Source organism: Mus caroli, unplaced genomic scaffold, assembly GCF_978045245.1.
Source record: "Mus caroli unplaced genomic scaffold, Mus_caroli_1 scaffold_6, whole genome shotgun sequence".
Lineage (NCBI taxonomy): Eukaryota > Metazoa > Chordata > Mammalia > Rodentia > Muridae > Mus > Mus caroli.
In genome coordinates, this window is record NW_028227261.1 from 106,396,043 (window position 1) to 106,414,132 (window position 18,090).

General features: G+C 39.9%; 2 protein-coding genes across 5 annotated transcripts in view; one reads left to right on the forward strand and one right to left on the reverse strand.

Moving 5' to 3' along the window:
* Invs (inversin) overlaps positions 1-10,412 on the reverse strand; it is a 149,108-nt gene extending 138,696 nt beyond the window's left edge. For all 3 annotated transcript variants that reach the window (XM_029476079.2, XM_085839302.1, XM_085839300.1), the window contains exons 1-2: positions 10,132-10,412; positions 6,802-6,931 (exon numbers count right to left, since the gene is read on the reverse strand). In XM_029476079.2, coding sequence (XP_029331939.1) covers positions 6,802-6,907 — 106 coding nt within the window. In that variant the 5' untranslated portion in view covers positions 6,908-6,931; positions 10,132-10,412. The remainder of the gene's footprint in view (positions 1-6,801; positions 6,932-10,131) is intronic.
* Positions 10,413-10,500: 88 nt separating this feature from the next.
* Positions 10,501-18,090, forward strand: part of Erp44 (endoplasmic reticulum protein 44) — an 83,631-nt gene continuing 76,041 nt past the window's right edge. The window contains exon 1 of one of the 2 annotated variants that reach the window (XM_021160872.3): positions 10,501-10,723. In XM_021160872.3, coding sequence (XP_021016531.1) covers positions 10,667-10,723 — 57 coding nt within the window. In that variant the 5' untranslated portion in view covers positions 10,501-10,666. The remainder of the gene's footprint in view (positions 10,724-18,090) is intronic. The other variant, XM_085839305.1, reaches the window with a different exon arrangement.

Consider the following 18,090-nt stretch of genomic DNA (forward strand, 5'->3'; position numbering starts at 1 on the left):
GAACTCTTTAGGTTCAGAGCTGCCTCCTCCTTTGTCTCCTGTGATACAGAAAAAACTTCACACTTGAGTTCAATCCCTGACAGACTTTGCTTCTGTTTAACTGTGGTTATATTTCCCTATAGGGAAGCCTTAATTGGGTTATGCCACCACCATTCAATGTGTTGTGCCTTTGAGGCAAAAGTTGTCTATTTGAGGAAATTGAAAGTATACATCCTTTATTCACTACTGAAGAAAACATATTGTGGGTCCTGCCTTGAGTCACTTGGGGATGGGATAGGGTGGGACACACGTAATGACTTTCTGGCTAGTTTCTGAGTAATGAGGTTCAGGGGTTTGGGGCCCAAAGGAAGTACCTGAGAGGGGGCTTTATCTACTTAGCCTAATCTCTTTCTATTTTCTTCAATTATAACATTAACCAACACTGATCAAGTCTACACAATAATAATATTTTGGAGACAAAGCATTTTGGTGCCTGGGAATTTTAAGTAACATTGACATGTTGTTATGGAGGTGGGACTTGAGAGAGGCTGGCCATTCTCAGGGACATACAACACAGAAGCAGCTGGCTAGTGTGCCTTATGGTGGTTTTAATTATTCTGGCAGCTGTGGAGATGGCTTTTCTTCTATGACCAATTGGGGTTTGTTCAGCTGGGGCTGGCCTTCTGCAGCGTCTGAGCACAGCTCGGAAGGCATAGTGGAACTGTGTCAGGAAGTCACTGCTGGATCTCACTTGGTAATTGCAAGGCTAGTTGACGCAGCAGAATCTGAGTGGCTAGTGGCTGGCCGGTGAGGAAACCTGAGCTCCAGCTCTAACTGAGAAGAATGCCATCACTATTAGTGACAGTTGTGCCAATCCACAACTGCTCTATCACAGCACTGCCCTGCAAATTAAACGATCCCCAATGATATGCTGCTGCTTGTTCTAGCATGTCACCTTCACTGACATCACGGCTGCCTCATTTCATCTGCCTTCACTTATCTCCCCCATTCTTCATACTGTCAGTCTAGGGAAGGCATTTGCTGTCATTGAGGGTTCTCCAGGGTGTATAACATGAGTCTAAGTAATTTTTTCCATTATAATCATTACAAACATCTTAAAAGATCTCTTGCACCCACAACTATTTCAGAATTGCCACATCTGGGAGACCTGTCCTTTGGATTTTGCTGTTGAATATGTTCCAGAAGTTATGCTATAACTATATGGCAATCTATTGGCTTTCCTTTTGAGTCCTGTAGATTTTATTTCAGATCTATTTTTCTTTTCTGAGGATAGGTCTACAAGCTTTACAACACTGCCAAAAGAGTCTATGGTCCATGCACCCTGCTGTGCATACGCACACAGGCATGTTCACCCCCCACCCTCCCCCAAACATAATGTTAAGACAAATTCAATCTAGATAACCATTCAGTTCATCAGCAAAGCCTAAGGCTAGACTGTTCTTCCTCCCTTATTCTCTACATTTAAGTATGGAAGTACATGTGTGTGCAGAAACATACAGTGAAGTTCCATAGGTTACTAGTTAGAAGTACGATTCTAGACACAAGCTTCCTGGCTGCACTCTCAGTTTTGCTACATATAGGACAAATAATTTTAACCTCTCAATTTCCTTACCTATGAAATAACTAATAAGAGTTCCCAAAACTCTTTGAATGTATTGTTAAATTTGTTGATGAGTTACAAAATACATAACACAGTGACTGATACATAAACCATGACTATGAAGGCTAGCTAATTTTATTACTAATACTAGCAAGTATAATCATGTACACAGTCTTCCTTTGGTGTCCAGGGAAGAATGGCTCTGGCCTTTCTAGTTACCAATATCTGTAGATGCTCAAGTCCTTTATAAGTATATCGTACTGACATAGTGTTCTTCCATATTTCTTAAATTATCTCTAGATTACTTATAATACTTAATACAATGAAAATGTTCCAGAGTCATTTTAGAATACTGTCTAGAGGAAAAAGACAAAATAGACTGTACATTGTACAGTATAGACAAGTTTTCCCCCCAAAATCTCCAATCTTCACTTAGTTGGATCTGTTGGCACAGGGACAACTATGCTTTAATAATCATATTTATAAAATGTAAATCATTAAATATTTTGTTATAACCATTTTATATTTTATAAAACATTGAACTTAATATTTTATATTAATTTAAGGTAAAGGAAGAAATACTTGAAATAGTACTCGGACTCTGCCAATTACAGGGCTCATTCCATATCCAACTTCTTCAGAGATGCTAAGTGGGGAAATGATTCAGAGAAATTATGCTTGATCAGAAGGTGGACAGTGTAATAAAAGCTGTAGCTGAGCCAGAGGATGGGTCAGTGGGTGAGCTAGGAAGTAGAAAACACTAGAGCAGTCATTTGTTAGGTGTAACAGCAAGGACTGCTACTAAAAAGATGTTTCACTCAGAGAAGGCCTCTTCAGTTTCCTCCAGGACAATGGGCTGCTCAGAAAGGGTTCGATTTAATTAGTTGTGTGAGTAGAAAGAGACAGTCATCCGTTTCCATGGAGGCAAACGCATCCTGGCATACTTCTCCATGGAAACAGAGATGGGAAAACAGAAAATGCTAAAGTGAATGAAGTCACTGAGCAGCTGGTGAACAAAGATCCAAGAAAAATAATTCATCAGTAGTACTATGACACTAGTATAGGGAAGAGAAATAGCACATATGTAGCGATCATCAAACATGTGGTATGTAAAAAGATGTTTAAAATAGACTGAATTTAAGATCGAACAGAACAGATATTTTAGCGTGAACATACAGAAGTTGGGAAATGCCACAGAATAAAGGTGTGGCTGCATGCACAGAAAACACAATGGCACAATGAGGAAAAGACCAGCAGTGGCCCTCAGATAACAACAAGCCAGGAGTTCCTTGGCCAAGGTGACAGAAAACATAGGGATCAAGCAAGGAAGTTATTTATTTATTTATTTATTTATTTTTTTATTTTATTTCTTTGGTTTTTTTTTTTTATTTCTTGTTTTTATTTTTTTGGCAAGGAATTTATTAGCTCTATACTTGTTACATGTTATGTTTTTTAGTTTTTAATAATTTTCTTTTGGGTATATTAAATTATATAAAAGTTTCAAGTTTTATAATGATACAATTAGTTAATTTTTTAAGAATGAACTAACATAACCACACATTTTGTTTTCTTTTGAATATTTTATTTTTCATTAAAATAATGAAGAAGTCATTTTACAGGCTTCTTTTTTTTTCTTGAGGTACTGTGATTCAAGTTTTTTCCACCTCAGGGAATTTTGTCTCAATCTGTCTTTCAATTCAATTTAATTTAACTCAATTCAATTTTAGTCTTGGCCCTTATGGTAGTCATAGACTACTGGGAAGAAAAGATAATTAAATAACAGTTATAATATTTACCCAGTTCTTCAACAAATATTTCTCACATGCCTACTATGTGTCAAGCACTGTGCTAGATATGGTAACAAATTAAATATTCAGTCTACTCTTACAGAAGTCACTAGATTATGTGGAAGAGAAAGACATTACAAGAGTCATTTATATACTCTCTATGATGGAAGCCTATGGAGTGCCAGGAGAGGATATAATGCGAAGACTGAAGTGAGACTGGATTGTTAGAGCAGTTCTCTTTGAAGAAGTAGCTTTATGGCACAGAGCATGAAGGTGATTGAGAGTTAGGCAGACAGACAATAGCAGGTAAAAGCCTTGAGATGGAAAAGGGCTTGGCAGACTAGAGAAATGGAAAGAAAGCAAGTTTTCCTAGGAAACAACTTGTGCAAGGAGAGGCTGGAGGGGCAAAGAGGTACAAGCGGCCATCTAAACGTTGTTTCAAGCATGATGACAAGAAATGAAAGTGTTTATAAGCCAGGAGAGACTGTAAGCATACAGACATTTTGTTTTCTCAACTCAAGCAGAGCTGAAACAGTAAGGGCAAATTCAAAAAGGGCAAAACTACAGTATGATTATTATAAAGCCAAGCTGGGTATAGGGGTATGACAAATATTTACATGTGTCAAATCCTGGACTTGACTCTCAAAAAGAGAAAAGAATGAACAAAGGAGGTACTGCACGGGTCAGCCTGTAGGAGGCAGACGATCAGGATCAACATCATCTTCAGGACAAGGGAGTTTGAGGTCAGCCTGGGCTAAATGAAATGCTGTCTCGAACCAACACTGGCAAAGTACTAACGTGGCTGCGGGCTAATAACAACGTACTGCTCTTTAAGATTGATGGAGGTTACATCTTAGTTTGCTTGTCTGGAACTGTGTACTCTGGTTTTTAATGAGACATCGCACTATCCTGGAAAAGGCTGTTTCTTCAGCCTCTTTCTTCCTAGTGTATGATTCTGTCCTTAATTTTAGTCTACCTCCTTCATAAATTATTCTTTGCACTCACTCTCTCTGAAAATTAGACTTTCACTGCAAAGACGGTGTCTGCCTTCTAAGCACCAAGCAGACCATGCCAATGCTGAGTTCTGCAGAGCCACGCTCTGGCAGCAGCTCTGCTCGATTGTGTGAAGCACAGATTTCTATCTACCCCATGTACCTTCATACTTTCATGATGAGTAAGATTTTATGTTTGACTTACTCAATTTACAGCTGTGGCAGTTTAGCTGTGCATCAATATAGTTGTGAGGGCAAGCTGTGAGATATAGCAATATGTACAGGCAGATAAAAGGACAGAGATGATGTTTCTAACTACTAGCAACAACAGCACATTTAAATGTTATTGGGGAAAATTTCTAATAGAAGAATAAAAAAAAAGGTTGAAGATATCATCAGAAGTTTAACCAAGTGTAGTAAATTCCCTGGGAAGAAGAGATGGTCAGAATACAGAACTTGGCAAGAAGAACTGGTCTTTGAGAGGAAGCTGAATATTTTCCATTTTGTCAGGAAAAAAAAGAAGAGGATAGGTACAAATATAGGGAGATTTGTAGATATCATTCTACTAGATGAAGGAGTTCCTACTTAATGCCTTCTTTTCTCTAGGGATCACACAGTATCATCTGAGAAAAGAAGGAGCAGCAGAGAGCTGAGGTTTCAGCAGACAAGAAGGTACCAAGCATTCACAACAGAGGACTGTGGTATGATAGGCAGTTGAGTGTAGAGCAATTTCTGAAGCAGGGATCATAAATAATCATATTATATATACATTTTCAAGCTATGACTTACTGCTCTGGAGTTGTCAAGGGTATATAAATTAGGTCCCTCCAGATTTGGAAGGATGATAGCTAGGTAAAACAGGATGTGAGCAAAAATGTGAATTTTTCCAGGAGAAAGTTTTAATAGTAGACTAAGTAGTCAAGGCTGACTAGGGAGACAGACAAACAGAAACTGATGGTTAAAAGCTAGGGAAGATAATAGGTTGGAAGGCTCAGGGAGGCTTCTCATCAGTAAGTGATCTGGAAGTGTTTTAGTTCAATGACAGAGCATTCAGACGAGTGCTGTGAAGACGTCAAGTCCCAAGGAGGAACTATGGATACAGGCAACTTGAGGTGAAGTGAGGATAATGTGTCTGAAAGAGGGAGAGGAATGTTTGTAGGGCATACAAAATTTGAGACCATTTATTTCATTCTTAAAGAAGTAAGACTTTGTTTAGTAGTAGAGAACAAAGCAAAATGGTGGTGACGGGGAGCTGGGTAATAGACGGTATAGAGAAAAGTCCCAAAGAACAGAAACACCCTTGAGGTGTGCAAGAGGCTAGAGTTCACAGGTGGGAAATGTGGGGGTGTAAACTGAAAAAATTCTAAAGAAACAAGAATGAAGGTTCAAGTATTTTCGAATTTACTGCCCAAGTAATCAATCATGCCACTGTCAAACAGTAACATCTATTAACATTACAAATGTTTATTTTCATTTTATTTGTTCTCTTTTGAGACTTGTGATTATGTGGGTTGGGGTTTTCGAAATTCTTGAAGTATTTTAGCCATTTTGGATTTAATTCTGTACAATATTCATTTTGTTCTCACTAGAACAAAATGTTCTCCCTAGAAACTTAAATACTTTGACTATATTGTATAGTAAATTTATCAAGTAATTTTTGCTTCATCCTAATCCGTGTTGTGAACCTTCAGGATTTAATTTCTTTCTTGTCCAAGCACTGGAATAAAATATAACTACTATTATATTTTTAAATGTTTAAGTGTATTACAAATTTAAATGATCAATAAACTCCCTAAGAACAGAGTTGTTTTTATTAGTTTGCATTTCTTTGTTATTTGTATATGTAACCACGTACATGCAGAAGCCAGAAGTCAGCACTGGGTGCCATCTTCAATTGCTCTCTACCTTTTTCCTTAAAAAAAAAAAAAAAAATTACATTTATATATTCATTTGATATTTGAATGTGTATGTGTGTGTGTGTGTGTGTGTGTGTGTGTGTGTAGTATAATACCCATGCAGCAGTCAGAGAACTTGCAGGAGTTGTGTGTGTGTGTGTGTGTGTGGTATAATACCCATGCAGCAGTCAGAGAATTTGCAGGTGTTGTTTTTCTCCTTCCACCAGGTGGGTCTCAGGAATCCAACTCAAGTCCTCAGGTTGGCAGCAAGTACCTTTACTTGCTAAGCTACATCACAGGCACTGAACCTTGAGTTCATCAATTCAGCCAGGCTGACCAGTCATGAGTTGTAAAGATCCTCCTGTCTGCCTCACATCAGAATTGGCATTACAGATATACCACACTGGCTTCTGCACTGGTGCTAGCCATCTCAGCTCAGGACCTCATGCTTGTGTGGCAGACAACTTTACCAAATAAACCATCTCTCCAGCCAGACACAGCATCTAAGTTTACAGGGGACTGCTTACCAACAATGAGTCTCTGAAGGGCACCTTTATCTCCATTAACTGCAGCGGCATGAACCTGAGATGCTAATGAGGACCCCGTAGAGAGTACATCCTCGGATATGTTCATAGTTTTCTCCACAAACCTAGTAACCTGAAACAGAAATTGAGTACAGTGAGTACAAGCAGAAATACTTCTCAAACCTGTCTTGTGAGTGCCAACTATGATTGATTATAGATATTAAATAGGACTTAAAACTCACTCCTACTTCTACAAGTGCTGACATGGCAAACTGGATGGCTTCTGTACAGCTTGCTTAACTATAGATTAGAAAATTGGGCTCTTTAGAGATCTTTCTCAAGGAATGAGAAAAGATGACATTTCCACTAGGCATAGAGTTTAAAAGTCGCATTGACTTCTAAGATTAATACATTCGGAGGTAATATGATTCCATACAATATTTGTTGAGGTTAGCCAGCGTCCTACTTTAAATTACTCCATATTGTATAAAATGGAGGGTTTTCAGCCTGTGCCTGGTCCTGAGACACTCCACTTTATTAGCTGCTTTTGAACTGTTTTGAGGGTAGATGATGACTGTGCTCCTGGATGGAAGTAAACACTAACTCCTGCCCAGCTACCACTGAAGCACAGACCGATAAATGACTTACTCCTGAGAACAGAGAGGGCAGCATCCTATAAAGGTATACCGAGACCGTGGAAGGATATGAGCATATTAAAATCATACCAAGGAAGCCAGCCCCAAGGACTTATTGGACATGTCAGACCAAGGGTGGGTTGTAACTTCCTTACCATGGAGTGGAAGACACCTAGCATCGCAGGGGCAATGACCCCCCACCAAACTATCTTCTGAGTTCTAGTGTATGTGTGCACTAAGGACTGGCAGGCACAGTTCTCAACTCTCCTTGAGGGTCAGCTGGGTCCCTGGGTGTTTGACTTGGCCTACTTGACTGCTATCTGCCCATCCACCTGTTAGCCTGTCTGGAACTGAATCCACTGTTCCTGTTCTAATCTGGTTCTGTCCTCTTGTTTCTGCAGCCAACTACATCTTTGCCCTCTACCCTGACTCTCTTGTGGTCTGATTTGAACAGCCAACGGCTTGCTCTAAAACTGTTTTAGGGTTGTTACTTATCAAGACAGAATATGCTTGAAGTTTTGATCAGCCCACTCCTGAGCTTGCAGTCATAGCTTCTTTACATTGTATTCATTCTATAAACCACATATCTGCATAGTTACTGTGTGCCATTTTGATATGAGAGTTAATAATAGTAATTGAGATCAGAATAAAAAAAAAAACTGCATATGCCCTGGCCAGATTACCAAAGTAGGTGGGATTAGCTAGCAAAAGGCTACCATTGGAACCATTATACTTTGTGATTTTATTGTCATTTACTAAAATCTGACATCGTAGAAAGACTTACACATGCTTGCATATGTTTCTGACATAGTTCTTTCGAAACTGACAAGGATTGCTGAATTGTTCTAATTTAGAAAATAGTAAACTATAGTAAAGGTTAGCTTTTCACTTAATTTGCTGACAATGTTAGTAAACATGCTGGCAAAAAATACAGAAGTGTTGGGAGACGCTTCTGTTTTGTCTGAGCATGTCTGACATGGTAGAACGAAGAGTGTCATGTAGGATTGTATCAAAATCACTTGAGAGACTACAAAACAATGAGTGAGGTGAAAGTAGGAGACTACATTTGAGTTCCTGGCTCAGTTCTGTTAATGATCACAGTGTGTCTTTAGATCTTAGTAAATATGAAAAATTAAAACGGTTAACTGTTTCTTTATTTAACAAGTAGAATGCCAACTATTCTAGGTACTGTTCTGAATTCTAAAACATCATTGTGGATCCAACGTGAACAGAGTTTTAGGCATGCTAGACCACAAAAAACCTTACTTGCTACTTTGAAAAAATGTTAAAATAGTTATTTCTATTTCTTTAATAATTATATTGCTTAACCACAATGCTAGCAGTCAGCCCAGTAATAGGTATTCAGTGGTGCTAAGTGAAAGCTATGACATGTCATGGGTGAGTCTCACGTCCAAAGGGTAAATCAGACCAAAGTTTAGCTTCAGGGAGCAATGAGTTCTGTTCTTTTCTTCCTTCCTTTCTTTTTTTTCTTTTTTTCTCTCCGTTTATTTTTTGAAAGATAGGGTCTTGAAATTTAAAGACTAGGTTGCCTGGGAATTTATTATGTAGCCCACGGTGGCCTTAAACTCCTGATCCTTCCATCTCAACCTCTCAAGTGCTGGGAGGACAAGCATTTACCACCATAACCAATCCTCCTGTTTATCAATTTCTTATTTTAATGAAACTTGGGCTTGGTCAGAGAATGATGAACGTTACATTGATAAGACCACTGCCTTAGGATGTAGTGGGTTTAAGTATTGGCCCCACCACACTTCAATTTTGTCTCCCTGGGAAAGCCGTTCCTCTAGGTGCTGTTGCTAGTTCTTCATCGATGTCTTTGTCTTCTTCTTCTTCTTCTTCTTCTTCTTCTTCTTCTTCTTCTCCTTCTTCTCCTTTAGCAGAGATGCTCATTTCCTTGTTGTCCCCACCCCAATAAATAATTTTTTATAGAAAGAAATCAAAGCCACTTTGTTAGTGCTTTAAAATGTATCATCATCATTAAATAATTATAAAATAAGCCTGTGCAATAAAACACTCTAATTACTGCTATGCAAACGTAGTGGTGCTGAGCTCACACACAGAAAAAGCAATTCTGCTTAGGAAGAAAGATTTGGTGACTGTCACAGATGTCAGGGGAATCAAATGTCAGAAGTGGTGACACTTGAGATGGCAAGCCAGAAAGAAAAAGGGTAAGGCCACTTCAGGCAGCAGGAAGGCTGAAGCAAAGAACTGGAGTAGGGAGAATCACAAATGAAGAATGCCTTCTAAGTAGTGATGATGTGGTTAACTTTCCAGGCACATGGATCTAGCTGGATGTTCACAGAAGATCCTGGAAAGCTACCATACACCAAGTTAAAATCCTTTATTACTTGGTTAGTTCGTAATTGTACTGTAAGAAGTGGTCATGGCCACTTGGGCACTGCGCTTTACAGTTTACAGCACGCTTTCCCATCCCTGTTCTCTTCGTTTCACGGACCCTCTGAAACAACCCTGGGTAAGCGATTGACCGAAGCCCCAGTGGTGATTCTCCTTATATAACGGAGGAAGTAGCACAGAAAGAAGAGGCAGCAGCTTGGAGGCCAGGGATGGAGGCTCAGGCCACACCTCAGATCAGGCGGGCCAAGAAAACGCAGCAGCAGCCCGGGGCGGTGCTCTCCATCCTACCCGAGCCGCCGATGCTGGACCGCTTCCTACTCACCCCTGACTCCAAGAATGGCGTCCCGGGGCCGCCCCAGGAGGCACAACCCTCACAGGGCCGCCCCTACCGCCAAGCCAGGCCTCTGCGCCCACAGGAACAGACCCCAGGACACTAGAGCCCGGGAGCACTGAAGAAGTAGCCTGGGGCTCCAGGCCGCACAGCCCTCTGGGAATTGTAGTTCCCGTCCCGGAGGCACAGAGGTACGCGGTCCCTTCCAATCCCGAAGAGCCCCGCGCACAGATGGCTTGGCCGTCGTGGGCACAGGGCTTACTGGGAAAGAGAGTCCCAGCTCTCCGATGACATGGTCAATGAAACTACAGTATGGACTACATTTCCCGACGTGCTTCGAGATGGGCAGGACCCGGAAGTGAGGGCGTGAGAGGCCTCTCTGGAAGTTGTCCCGGGTGTTCGCCGCTGGAGCTCCGGGTCGAGAGGACGAGGTGCCGCTGCCGCCGGCCCCGGAGCCCAGCCCTTTTCTAGCCCGGTCCAGTCCTAGCCGCCACCTCCTGACCCCGCCGTCGACCCCGTCGTTACCATGAATCCTGCGGTCTTCCTGTCTTTAGCAGACCTCAGATGCTCCTTGCTGCTCCTGGTGAGTGGATGTCGGGGTGACAAACCCTCCGACTGTGTCCCTGAGCGCCTCCCGCCCTCTGCGAGGGGAAACGGTGCAGCCCCCTGCTTGCTTCGACTCTCCTCCGCTGGCGAGGTGTGCACCCCCGGGCACTATCTTCACTTTGGCCGTTCTTTTGGCTCCTTAAGCCTGCGGTCCACAAGGCCTTCGAAAGCACAGTCAGGGCTTGGAACCTGCAAATAGGAGAATTCGCCTTGGGGGGAGTAAGTGATCCGTGGGAGGGAGGTCATCGCTGAGGCCCCTGGAGTTCGTTTCAGTTTTGTGGACGTTGAGGGCCTGCTTGGGGCACCAGAATCCTAAGGGACCTAGGGTACACCTAATGTTTTCTTCCACATGGAGAGGTGTGTGAAGCCGACAGGTGTTGGGGTCTTATGAATCTCTCTCTGGATCCTTGAAACCGGCTGGCAAAGCCCTCTGTTGTGGCTTAATGTGATTGGTTGGAAACCCGGAACTGGAGCCTGGTTTGGTGTCGACTGGGAGAATAGGAATTTGAAAAGGTGGAGGATGTGATTATCTGACAGGCTCTGCTAGAGCCTCCTGCTAGCCTTGTTGCAACCTCTGCACCCTAGAAGCATACATAAATCTTTGTCAGTGCTCTGAGCTGGAGAATAACCAGCTCTCCTGCATACCTAGGTGCTTGGTACTTCCCTGCCTGCCCAACACCATCTCATCTTAGAAAAGATTCTTTCCCCAGTTCTTCATCTGAAGTCTGTCTTGAGTATGCAACTTACTTGGCCTCTTCTTAAGGTCAAATTGAGACAAAAACTGAAGGTCTAACTCCATATGTGAACGTGAGAGGAATTTAATTGGACCGTAATGACAGCATTTGAGAATTGTGGTAGATTCTTAGAAAGCTGAGATTAGCATCATTGAATATAAATTACTTTCTTCACAGCTTAAGAATAATAATTAACTTGCAAGAATCTGTGTAGTTGGTTACAGGCGAAACTGAGTCTAGAAATAGATTTCTTAATTTGTAGTGTGTATTCCCCCGTATCACATAAAAAATTTAATGTCTGCACTTAAAATACTTTTCATTCTCATTATGGTTTGAAAGCCATTTTTTTTTAAAAGCTATATATAATACTCTGCTTTTTTCAAAATAAAGTAGTGTAAACTAAATGAAATGAAAATAGTTCTGAAGGCTACAGTTGTGTATAAACGAGGCCACATATGTCTTCTTAGCACTTGTAAGTATATAGCAGTAAATTACTTCTATAGAGAGGATCTCTCTCTCTCTCTGTCTCTGTCACTCTCTGTCTCTCTGTCTCTCTTTCTCTCTCCCTCCCTCCCTCCCTCCCTCGTTCTCTCTGTGTGTGTGTGTGTTATTATGTACTGTGGCACCTTCTAGAACTGTTGCAATAATAAGAGGCCATATACTTCTTAAGGATACTAATTACTAACCTTTTCCTCAGCCTTAAAAAGAGTTGTCTGTTGGAAATTATTTTTAGGTGACTGAGAAGTTCAAAGATCAACATTCTTAAGAAATTGAAACATTGAAACATTTCTGTAGGAAAATGTCAATAGAGCTAAGTTTAAGAAGAGTGAGGTCCAGGGCAGCCAAGGCTATACAGAGAAACCCTATCTCAAAAACCAACCAAACAAAAGAAAACAGAATGAGAACATTTATTTCTAAGTAACACAGACTTTTTCTAGAGAATTTATCAACCCTGTTAAATACCTAAGTGAAGATTTCTTCTCCAATAAAGCCTAAATTTTCCTAAAGTCTAGTTAAAAACCCATTGTGTGTTTATCTTTCCAAGCAAAGGTGGATGGTAGGACCAGAAGAAGCACAGAAGCCATTTCAGAGAACTCCTGTGAAGATGAATGGTCTGGAAAGCGGAGCTCAGATGTTCTCATAAACCAGAAGTACAAGTCAAGTTAGAGTCAACGTGAACATAGTATTTGCTTACTTAGTTCTAATAATTTTAAACTCGTCTTAAACTAGTTTAGCAAATATTCATAGAGCATTGGTTTAATCTCAACAGTGTGTAGCCTGTCTGACTGCTAATTCAGTCACAGTGACGGAACCTGCTTACTCAGTATCCCTCCTATCTAATGAATAATCCTCTGAGTTCCCTTCAGGCTTCAACTTGATGCCTTTCACAGGCAGACATAGAAAACTCCAGCTCCCGTTTAGCTTAGGTCATCATTTTTCCCTTAAGTGGTTGGCTCTCAACATCCATATATCCTTTTACCATAGTAAGAAGCACTCAACCTCAGTTTTAAAGACCTACTAATACCTTCTTAAATATGTAGGGATCATAAAATAATAGCTGAAGTTATAACACTAAATTTCAGGAGTCAAATGACAATTTTTTTCCCTTATCTCGAAAGTATTTTAGGGGGAAAAAATTATTCTAGACTACATCATTCTGTGCCTTGAAAGCCTTTCTGCATGGGCATCAAACCACAGACAATGTGATGACTCTTCCAGTGAGTGCTATTGGCCCTTTCTCCTTTGTGTCAGAGACAGGTTGATTGAGAACTGAAGTGGATTCTTTTCTACTTATCTTCCCTAGCATGTGCTCTCTGCGCGGGTTGTGTGTAAGTTTTGAAAATGTGACGTAAGAGAGGGATGGCTAAATCTGAATGGAGTTGTGTCAGCTATCCTCCGTTACCTTTAGAGACTTTAACCCTTTATTCCGGTTGTTTTAGTGACGACGTCATCTCACTAATCTCTTGATTATTATTTTCTAAGACTCTAGGTTGTTACTAGCTCTGGTAGTCCTGTGCTTCTGTAAGCTAATACCTTCATTACTGTTGCTTTTGGTTTTTATTTTTTTATATGTATCGGAAGCCAAGAAAATAGTACCTAGTTTAGGAAGCTAAGTAATTAGAGAGCTAAGTAAACACTGGTAGAGTCTGCTGAGTGTAATTTTTAAGATTTTTATAAGTGTCAGTTTTAGTCATTGATGTCAACAATAAAAGTGTTCAATCTTCAAAAAAGTACTATTGGAAGCACTTAATTAGGTTCATAGCAGGTGGGTTATTTATCCTTTTTATATAACTTTTTTAATGTAACCTATGGGTTACACTATGGGCTGCTCTTTAAAATTAGTTGAGACAGTTTTAATAAAACACAGTTCATTGGTATCCTGGATTCTGTTCTCATCTCAGAACAGACAAATAAACAGCAACACAAAGATGCTTGGGCTGTGTACCAGTTATATCTCATAAAGTTGCCTGGGCTATACACCAGTTATATGTCATAGAGTCCAGGCATTGGTTTAATTTCCCCCAAAACACTATTGTGACACTTATAGTTGTATTCAGATACAACTTGATGTTTAAATATTCCTAATTGTGTCTTATTTTAAAAACTGATCACTCAAGTTGGAACCACATGAGCTCCATGCATGCTAGTTGGTTTATGTGTCTCCTATAAAATGTTAGGCTGCCTGGAATTGAGCCCAGGGCCTTGAGCATCCTGAGCACATACTGTGCCACTGATCAGCTACCAGCCTAAGATGTTTAAAGTCTGTAGCTTCCTTTCCCATCTCATTTTTCCCTTGGTAATTTAGATATAGATACAGAGCATCTCATATTCTTGGTATTACTATTTGTAGCCTCTTAATGTAGTTTTGATGTTTCTCTTTTGTTTTATTAATAAAAATCTGTAATTCAATTTTTGTGATTTTTTTTTTTTAACCACTAGCTCAGTATGCATTGCTAAATTTGCTTATTTATCTTTCTAGTCAGGATTCTAAAAACTTATTATTTACTTTATAATCATATAAAACGTATGATCTTCAGAGTCAGACAAATTGTGTTAAGATAATTCTAATTTTTGTCTATTATGCTGATATAAGAAGACTTAGTATTTTTTTTTTTACTTTTATGGCCATTTCTTTTAAAAAACTAATGTAAGTCATTTGCTTTGATGTCTATATATGTATTTTTCTAGTTTGATTAAACTATACATATTATTCATACTTTTCACTTTGAAATTATAAAAATAGCTTTCCAGCTTCAAGTTTTATCTTAAATGTGTTGAGATGGAACTGTTCTACATGTGTACTCGTGTGTGTGTGTTTATGTGTTGGAGGTTGCATGTGTATGTGCAATCAGGAGGCCAAAAGAAACTTCGGATATTGTCTGGCTTGATTTTTGAGACAGCATCTCTCACTTGTGTGGTTCGTTGAACTGACTAGTTAGGCTAGGCTAACTGACCACAGAATCCTAACCTTCCCAATATTGGGACTATACAGTTGTATTACCATGCCTGACTTTTAAACTTTAGTTTAAAGAATTTTTTTTTACATTTTATTTGTTTACATTTCAAATGATATTCCCTTTCCTGGTTACCCTTCCACAACCTCCCCATCCTATCTTCTCTCTCCCTCCTCCCATTTGCCTCCATGAGGGTGCTCCTCCACCCACTCACCAACTCCCACCTCACTGCTCCAGCATCCCCCTACACTGGGGCATCAAACCTCCACAGGACCAATAGTTTAAAGAATTTTAACTTAATTACTTTATTCTTTGACAGTTTCATATATGTGTATGTATAGTATGTTCCAGGCATTTCCACCCATATTATCTGCTCTTCTCTTCTGTCTCTTTTCTTCTTTCCAAGAAGTTTCCTTTCAAATAAAATGCCTTTTAAAAAGTGTGTGTGTGTGCGTGCATGTGTGCATGTGTCTGTGTTTTTCTGTGTGACTGTATGACTCACTGAGTTTAGTTACGGTTGGTTGAATGAGCATGGGCTACTTTTTGATGGGTACACCACTGATGAAAATGCCATCCCCTCCCCCAGCAGTCATTAGCTGCCAATACCTCCCCTTACCCTGAGGGAGTGCTGATAGACTCTGCCTTGTGCAGGTTACCTTAACAGCAGTGAGTTCATGAGTATAATAGCCTTTTTTTGGTGTCCATTTGACATCTTTTTGTGGCATACCTAACCTTATTGTTCAGCTCCTACAATCTTTCCATCCCTTTTTCCCCAATGTTTCCTGAGCTTTGGAGGGGACAATAAGATGCCATCTTTAGACAGTTAGGACTGACTACTGCTCCGCTATCATTTATGATTGGTACTTTGACCAGTTATGAGCCTCTGCATTAACTGCTGTCTTCAGCTTTAAGAAACTTCTGAGGAGGCTAGGAGCAGCACAAAGCTATGGGTATAAACCAGAGCATCAGAAGACAGTCTGCCATGTCCATTTAGTAAAACATTATTTTTTTGGAACTTACTCACCAGACTCAGCTGACTAGCTCGGGAGCCTCGGACCTTCCCAGCCACTGGCTCTTGACCAGGTTTACAATGCCAACACTCGACTTTTTATGGAGGTTTTGGGGATTGAACTTAGGTCTCTCACTGCTTGTGCTCCATTGTGTAGTGTTCTCAGATTACTATTGTTTCTTTTTTTTTCTGCTGTGTCAAATAGTTCTGCAAACATTAGCTTATGTGTATACAATTTTGATAGCGTATCTTAGAGATAGATTCCTGTAAGTGAAGTGAAGTTGCCAGTGGTCAAAAGGTAATGGATAAGCTGGGCGTGGTGGTGCACACCTTTGATCCCAGCAGAGGCAGGCAGATTTCTGAGTTCGAGGCCAGCCTGGTCTACAGAGTGAGTTCTAGGATAGCCAGGGCTACACAGAGAAACTCTGGGGTTCATCTAGGTTCTCACTTCACTTTCTGAGTTGTCTCCCTAGCTCTGAATCTTTTCTGTTCATAGTATATATCCTTTTAAAAAACTTGATAACACTTCCAGTGATTGAGAATAAATGTTCTAACAAGCTGTAAAGAACAATTGAAGGTGTTTATTCATGTGAAAAATAGATGTCAGGGCATCTACATGCAAGTTTCAGCTCTCCCATTTACTGAACACTATAATCTTGGATAAATAATATAAACAAAAATATTAAGTCTATAAGATAAACAGATTGGGCATCATAATTCTGTAATTTTCTTATTTGTTGAATCTTGCTTTCAGAAAGGATAGTCTTCTAACTTCCCCTTAGTAGTCCCCAAAAGAAGACATTTGGTCTGTACTTTCCTAAAAAAATCTGCAAACATTTTATTTAGCAAGTTGTGGGACTACACTATTCACCTCATTTTCTATGTGGAGAAAAACATGCATAACCACAACCTTTCCAACGTGGAATGCCACTCACTCTGTTGTTTCATCTAACCAAGGAAGTGATTAAAAGCAGTTTGACTTTCCCCAGCACCTGTGTTAGTCTGCCTTTGATTCTGAAACTGTCTTCATCCCAGGCAGTAGAAGCTTTATCAGTCCATAGCATTATCATTTGAGTGCCTATTTTCCATTTGCTATGAAAGAGATAAAGGTGCTTGGGATATATGCCCCCTTTTCAAGAAACCTGTGCTTCACTTAGAGAAAGGGGCTGTGTATACATAATTATAATACCAAAAGCAAAGAGAGATTCCCAAGGCAATTGGTACAGACTGGCCACAGACCTTGCTTCCCTGAAGAGTGGGTGAGTGTTGAGTGGCCTCACATTAGGACTGCTGAATCAGAGCCTGCAGAGTAAGGGTGAGTGCACTTGAATGGCTTAAATGTATGTTAAAGTTAGGTACAGCTATAGACATCTGTAAGAAACAAATTATTTTTCAGTGGTAAATCTTCAGCTCACTGTGAAAGAAGAATTTGAGTATTATCTTGAAGAGAGAAATTGCATGGGGTACTTTTTAGTCTTCAGTGAGGTGAAGAAAGGGGATTTTGTCTTTTAAAAGCATAATTAATCTTTTATATGAATTGAGTACTTGTGTATTTTGTTGTTGTTTTTTAAGAATTCTTGCTGTCTTTTTTGCTGACATGGCCAAATGTCAGAATTGATCCTAAAGAAGCTAGCAAACCATTAACAGTTCCTTACAGTTCATCATTAGTTTGTTTTTCATCATCATTTGTTGTTGTTTTTTAAGAATTCTTGCTGTCTTTTTTTGCTGACATGGCCAAATGTCAGAATTGATCCGAAAGAAGCTAGCAAACCATTAACAGTTCCTTACAGTTCATCATTAGTTTCGAAAAGAAATGGAAACAATCATGGTCTTCAAACATGGATTTGAATGTGCGTTCGGATGGCTTCATTGGAGAGGAATAGGAAAGCACGCCACCTCGGAGGTCTTATGTAAGGTCCTGTATCTGAGTCTCAGTCTTCCTGGTGAGGGCGGAGAAAAGTCCTAAGTGCTCTGTGAGTCCTGCTTATAGTGTGGCTCTTCAGTTTCTCCAACCAATGATTTTTATCATCATGTAGAATTAATTACACATTGTACTTGCTCTTAATTTTAAATGTTTAAGATAAGACTATACTAGAGAAAAACATTGAAAAAGACCCAGGAAACTTCCTAAGAAGACATTGTAGTG